Source organism: Battus philenor, unplaced genomic scaffold, assembly GCF_028537555.1.
Source record: "Battus philenor isolate CCGP_79_NKW_IND1 unplaced genomic scaffold, ilBatPhil1.0.hap1 SCAF_10, whole genome shotgun sequence".
NCBI classification, from domain to species: Eukaryota; Metazoa; Arthropoda; class Insecta; order Lepidoptera; family Papilionidae; genus Battus; species Battus philenor.
Window position 1 is genome coordinate 8107119 of NW_027181662.1, and position 7891 is coordinate 8115009.

The 7891-nt window shown below is 28.9% G+C and overlaps 1 protein-coding gene across 1 annotated transcript; it reads left to right on the plus strand.

Moving 5' to 3' along the window:
• The first annotated feature begins 1491 nt into the window (after positions 1-1491).
• On the plus strand, positions 1492-7450 carry LOC137923928 (uncharacterized). The gene is made up of 4 exons (XM_068767177.1): positions 1492-2616; positions 3503-3658; positions 4877-5010; positions 5712-7450. Exons 1-4 carry the CDS (start codon positions 1596-1598, stop codon positions 5847-5849), a joined length of 1449 nt encoding a protein of 482 aa, XP_068623278.1. The 5' UTR covers positions 1492-1595; the 3' UTR covers positions 5850-7450.
• Positions 7451-7891: the final 441 nt, after the last annotated feature.

The window sequence follows — 7891 nt, forward strand, 5'->3', positions numbered from 1 at the left end:
CTTTACCAGGATTACTGTTTATTAAGTTGCTGTAATGGCTATAGGTGTAATTGAACGCATCACTCTCCTAATCAAAAGCAAATAACTCAAAAAGTGGTAAGTGTAAGAAAATTAACACATTATATTACAAAAAAATAGTTCTTATAACAGGTTCATCATCATTTGATCTATAGGACGTCTAATGTTGGATAAAGATCTCCACCATAGATTATATTTTTGAATATAATACAATATGTTTGAAATGCCAAATTACATTAAATACGGTCAAAAGTGTGTAGAAAGTTAAAAATCGTATTTGGCGAGTGACCACCACAATTTAAAGCAATTACTATTACTACTCAGCCCTGTTTAAGCCTCCGTTCATACAAACAAAATAGTTTAATTTTAGAACCATCATGTGAAAATAACATTTCAAAATCAGATGCCTAATAAGTAATTTCAATTCATTTTTGAACAATACATTTTTTGTGCCTTTTTGCCAAATATCTTGATTAGGAAACTATGTGTATGTGCATCCGCATGTTTTTTTTCTATGTAAATTCTCGCTACTTTTTATAAAACTACTTAATTTTTTTTATAAATCAATTTGCTGGTAATAACATTAGATGAGTACTATTGTTTGACTGGATGACTTCCCAAGATTACTGCATTACTGCCTTTTGCCACTATCAGCTTTCATTAAATTAATGTTTACATCACTATAAAATTGTTTTTTAACAGTATAATAGGTGTTAACACCAATTTGTAACGTGAATCTTTAAATAATTTTAATTTGTATAATTTTACAGAATTTAGCTTATTATCGGTTTAACTTTTCATACTCCTTAGTCATCTATGGAAGAGAAATTGAGCTTTTCTCTATATGCTATAAAATAGAAGAATAGCATACTTTAGTTACTTTTATAGTGTTATGTCCTGTAGCTTACAGCGCTTAGAGTTATATAGCGGACTTACACTGAACAATTCGTGTAATTTACAATATCAGAGCCCGACGTTCCCTAAAGGATATAATAATAATACAGATATACTATAGGACGCATCACTATATATTTATAATGATATTCTCTATATTCACAACAATATAAATTATTTCGAAATAAATTGCGATCGCCATTTTTCAACATCAAATTGAAATATAAGCTTGTGACGATTTATATCAAGAAAAAATTGAAAATTAGCGATAAAAGAGTAAATATCCAGGTTCCTGCCAAGTTGTTCTTTATCAATATTCCGAATCTAACATTAGCCTTTTTATAAATAAAGATTTTGAATATACGTTTTATCCATGTCCTGATTTATCTAAAGTACTTAGCAAAGCTTATACCCAAGATTAAATATTAGTTTCATTTTTTATTGTGTTACGTAGATAGGTATACTTGATAAAAATGGAATAGTTGAAAAGATTGCATAGAAATTAAAAATATATTTTGATACCTACACTTCCATTGACTAATCCATTGTCTTTGGAAATCTTGTGAAAAAAAATATCAACGTCAAAGTCAAAAGCGTCAAAACTACAATACGATTGGTCAGCCTGCGAAACATTTTAGTCCGGTTTATATCATTATTTGTATTGTACAACTAAGTTATTCAACATGTTTTGTTGTATTTTTACACTGCTATTGATAAATACGTTCTATCATAGTTTAGGCTACCCTACATCTAGCCATGTATCCACTTTAGCATCCTCATTAGATAATTCACTACAAACTCTTGCAGGTCGATGCAAAAACCAGTTTCTTATAACCCAAATAAATGATAAAATTTCTGAGTGTAATTTAACAGTCCCGCTTACCACTATCAGACACATGCAATGCTTGATTTTTTACGACATGAGTACACAGCTCTGTGACGCAGTTGTCAGTGCAAAACTAAACCAGTCAGAAGACTTTACAAAGGATCAACTCAAAGTTATTAAAGTTGATGAAATGTGCAAAGAAATTGCAAGAAATTGGAAATTTACAAACTTGACCAACATGCCACAATATCTGAAAATGGTCGAGAATGTGTTTAATGATGAAGAACAATGCAGAAAAGTGTGCGAAGTACCTGACTTAATGATTGACGATACAAACTACTTCTGTAAATTTTATAAATGGGGTTCGGATGTATTAAAAGTTCTTCCAATAACACCCAGAGTTGATGATAAAACAAACATTGAAGTGTTAACAGTAGGAACAGAGCAAAATAGTAGTATACATACAAAAGAAATGAGTTCACTTCCTGTTAACAATTCTATTATCTCAACTATAAAGAACAACAATGTTGATAATAATGAAGAAGTTAGAAATTTCATTCCTTCAGGATATCATACTACATTAAAAAATCTTGAAAGAGCAGATAATGAAGGAACTAAATTGGAAGATATTCAACCAGTGAACATGGGGATTTCTGGTGCAGATATTAATTCAGGAATTAAAAAAGATGAAATCAGTGCTGGTGAGGCACTCAACAATATAGAACAGTCTGTGGATGCTCCAAAGCCTGATGTATCACTAAAGACAAATATGGAAGTAGAAGTACCACCAAAAAAAGATGACATAGATAAAGATCAGTTGTTAAATGGCCAGGGAAAGGATAATAAAGAAGCATTTGATGATGCCGGAGAAGATGCAGGTAAAGCTCTTATCTTTGCTATATCATTCAGTTGTTTGAGTAATAAGATTGGTATGGAGCTTCTGTTGGCTATTTAATCTAATTCAGTGACTTTCAATGTCTTATTGACATTTTTTTGTTAGTATGTATGTCCCCACACCATAGTAGTTATGATCCCCACCATGAAGCACAAGTAAAAAATAAGGTTTTATGGAAAGAATAACTTGGAGCCAAATGCAAATCTATCTCTAAGACCTCATATGGTCCAGATTTTTCAAGGTGGCCCTTAAGCATAGTGACTTATAGATGGGTCTTCTATTTAACTAAAAAATTAAACTAAATACCTTTTTATAAAATCTGGCTAAAAATTTTTTTTTAAATATTTTAACAGTGGTCTTGTCTTATTATAATAGTTTTGTTTCTGCAACCATGCGACTACTGCACTCATTTGCTTCAGGTTCAGCTTTAATCTAACTAACCACTTAAGCAAGGGTCATTCTTCAAAAATTCTGTTCAGCTTTTATCTACATGCTAGCTGGCAAGAAATGTCAAACAGTTATCTAGATTACTTAATGCAAAGAGCTGATCACCAATAGTGCAATTATCAATATTGTTTTCAATATTAAGTACTAATTGGTCACATGGTTTCAATTCAACCAACCTCAAATGTCTATTAATAATATATATTTAATAACTAAAATAATATGATTGACACAAGTGATGTATAAATTGTATTATAAAAAGTGCTAAAAATCTCTTTTAAGCTTATAGCAATAAACTGTTCTCTTTATTTTCTGAAGTTGTTATAAAAATTAATAACTTTCATTTATTATTTTTAAATGTATAATTATTTCAGTATAAGCCTAAGTAATTTTTACTGACACTTTCATATTTATTACATTTTCAGATTCAGAAGAAGAAGACAAACAAGATATGCAAGATGATATGGAGATCAGTATTGGTAAAGACGATCTACAGAAACTTGAGGAAGAAAAAATAAAAGAAAACACAAAAAGCAATGTCCCATTCATACCGTCTTACACCGTTGAGAAATCACATGGAGGTACAACATTTACACACAAGTATTCATTGATTGGGATAAAGTAGATTATCATTTTACTGGTTCACAACCAATGAAAGTTCAAGTTTTTAGAGGCAATTTGACAAATTAGAACACAAGACAAATTAGAACTATTTCTGGCACTTAATAAAGGTACTGGCTTTATGAGATAAAATGACTACAAATGGGGTAAAGTATTAGATCATGTTTGGAATAACTTAACCATGCCATATTGTTGTGACTCTTAAAAAGCTATGTTGGAATTTCGTGTTTATAATAAACTTAATGTTTTACTCAAAACCTCATTTGGTGGTACCCTTAGCAGGTCAAGAACATAGACTGAATCTAACTATATAAATTTGCACCTAATCATATAAATTTGCATTTAATAGGTTTGGTTAAAATGATAGTTAAATGCTTAAAATTCTTAAAAGATTACTTGTTAAAGACTATCATGTTTATAAATAATATTCGTTTAGTTTTTAAGTTCAAATGAGACTAATCAGTGTTTAATAAAACTAGTTAAAAGCTTATGAAATCTTATAATAATCTTAATAACATCACTGCCACAAATGCATATACATAACACTGCAAACCTAAAATTGGTGGTTCATTTCAATGCCATTTTTGTGTTTTTGTATTGTCTACAACTTTTATTTGTTCATATGGATTTCAAGGTAAAAGTTCTATATGAACTGTGGATATTTTTCTTGTAAATCAAATAACTTTTAACTCAAATTGTTTACATTTATTTAACAAGTTGTTATTGTTATATGTTATTTGGAATGCCTGATAATGCGATAAGGTTGGAAAGGAACCATTAATTAATGTCTTGAAAGTTAAAGTACCATCTGTGATATTACAAATAATTAAAATGGTGTCAACTGTAATTGAATATTTTCAGCAGTAATTATTACTTAATTGCTTTTGTTTTTTTGTTATTAAGAAAAGCAGGTTCTCCCTTGGTATTTATTGGTCTCTCAGGTTTATGATTGCTCAAGGTTTCCTGCAGATGTGTTAACTTGGACCTTTACATTACATATCTCTTCAAATTGTAAGAATTTAATGCTCGTAAATTGTATGGGTGGATGCTCTTTGAAGTGACTGGATACAAAGGCCCCAATGGGGAATTCTACTATATTATAATTGCAAAACAAGTCCTAGTGCAATATTTCTATGATTAAAAGTGTAATAGCTTAAATTTTATTGATTTGGTTTCAGAATTTATTTCAAAAATACCCCAAGATGATTTTCCCGAAGATGATGATCACTTCTTTTCATTTTTCTTGACTGCTGTTATTGTGGTTGTTTTACTTTATATTCTGTATCACAATAAGAGCAAATTTACTAAAGTGGTAAGTACTTAGTTTTTTTATGGTTTATTGTATATCATTGTTATCTTCATGAAGTTGAAAATAAAGCAGGGACTTGCAACACAATAAACTTAGAGAGCAAAAACTGCACTGGTTATTTTTTTCAATAATTAGGAGTTTTGTGCATAGATATGTCATCTCCATAATTTATGTCAAATTACAAAAAACTATTTATTTGCTTAAAATAAATTTTATCTATCTCAAATCACAAAAAAAAAAAACGGATTTATTAAAAACTGCTTCTGTCATACATGGGTGCAACAGGATACAATTACAAGCATCAATTTCATATTTCTTTAAAGATAATTTCTTTCGTAAATCTACTGTCTTGGCAAATTCCATGATAACGTAATAGGTATCTTGCACTTTATGGCAAATCACACAGTTCAGGGAAGTTACTTTTTTCATCATATATCCAAAGCTAGTTAACGAAACGTGACCATACCTGAGTCACATGGCGGTAAACAAATTACTATTGGCAGGCACATGTGTTTTTTATACCATATGCCTTTTACAAAGGAGATTTTGTCAAAGTATTTCTCTTGTCCCTTGTAATAGTTTTTATTGATTTTGTCAACACTTAACAACTTGTTATATTTATATGCTAAAATTATATATACCGTTATTTACTATGATACTTATGTTACTATATATTGCCTCAGTTTATCGAACTTGTATTGCAGGTCCTTGGGTTAATAGTGGAAGGACGTCAACCAGGGAGGCGTCGAAACAGCCGCGGGCATGCGTACCGCCGCCTCGATACTTTAGAGCAGGCGATGAGTACTAACTCGCCGGCTCCGCCTAGTAAAATTATATATTGAGTGTCTATTTTCTCATTAATTTATTTCTACTTTTTGTACTGTTTCATACTTGATACCGATGTCAGAAGTGAATAGTTTAATCGGTATATGAAGGGTTGGCTAGTCTAAATGTGACTATAGATCGCTTCATTTGTAAGTCTTAGATATTTCTTTAAAATGTGTTTAGGTTGGAATACATTTGAACTTTTCGATGTGATGACTTGTTTGATTTAATTTAGTTTCGTTACAATTTACTTAACTATCCATTCCAAGAAGTACTATTCAAGGATATATTTCAAAGTTATATCGAAATATAGTACGTATTTTTCTTAAAAAAAAGTATTGCTCTGTGCGATTATACTTTTTTTATCACATTGCTATCTATTGTTGTAATGAGGCATTAAAGTAATGATTTTTGATTATGGTCACAATTTTTTTAAATGGATGGAGCTGCCTATAAGTTAATGCAAAAAAATTTAAGTCTTATCAGTATTTGTATTTTTTAATTATTACATTTATATTGAAGTAATTAAATTTGATATATTCAAACATTGCAATTATTTTCATTCTTGCAGTGCCAAATATATTGATCACTCGAGTCCCTTTACATAGATTTGATATTAATGAATGTTTATATAATTCATTTATGCATATAATTAAAATTTAAATAAGTCACAGTAGAGATTTTAGGATAATAATCGCTATTTAGAAAATGTACTTATAAAAATGACTTTTAAGGTTAAGTTTCGATTAGTGTTAAAAGTTGGTTCATAGAGCTATAATTTAATTATTACTATTTATCATATTTTAATGTGTTTAATAAAATTATAATTATTACCACTTGCCTTATTTACCAGCATAAGAATTTGAAATAGATTTCAATGTTTTTACATTACTAATTTCTTGTCTAATATATATCTATCAGCCAGGATTACCTCTCATTTTGAGCCTATGCTTTTATTTGTTATTGAAAGCATCCAATAGATACGTAGTAGTTAGCAATCACGTGATTTTTGTTGTTTTTTAATCTGTTTTTGGAATTGCATGTTTGTTGTTGATACTTAGCAGTTTTTGTCCATAATTGTATTTAAGACGAATTAAATTTAAATATAGTTTGTGTTCTTTGGTCATTTGTAAAAAGCACCCTTTTATTTAAATTGTGATCATAATCTTTATTTTGTTCCTAAATTTTTATTTATTACGACTTTGCATGCATGTATCTGTTTAACCTTTATTTAAAGTTTTAAGACAATATCTATGTTATTAATGAAGTTATTTAAAAATGAATAACTGTTAATTTGAATAAGTACAAATGAACAGTCTTTAGTGTATTAATTCATCGTTTTTTATATAAGGTCGATTTTCAAATTTATTGAAAAAGTATTAAAAGTACAATTATGAATGGAAAAAATATTATAAAAAATTATAATCTTAAATTATTGTTTTTCACAAGATTTACTTTTTTGTAGAAAAAGCTATTAATAATTTGTTTGTAATAATTCAAAAATAATAACTAAATGGATTTTATTTTCAATTTTGTTTCAATATGGATCTCGATATGTATTTTCATTTAATGAAGTAAAATTTAATATGAATTTTTCACTAGCTTTAATTTATTTTGTTATTCCATCGCCAACTACAACACTTTAAGTGCACGAAAACGTAAATAATGATTTGCTTAATGTTCAAAGTAACATCACTATATGTAAACTTATAATTCTGTTAAACTATATCCTTGTATAAATTCAATTGTCTCTAATGCTATCTTAGAGGCAAGCATATTTTTTCTTTAAATGTGTTTTATGTGATTCTTATATTTGATTTAATTTAATTTAATTTAAAAAATTAAAAATTGTAATTTCTATTGATTGATATCATGAAAAAAACTAGAGATGGCAATGTTATAGAATGGATACCATGTATATAGTTATGCAGCTTTAACAGTAAATACAAATTTTTAAATATGAGGCGCCGTGGATCTCGAGACATGCCGGAATGGCGATCCATAGAATATCAAGAAGCCCAAAATAAATCTAATAAACCAACATAGCCCAGTGGATTGT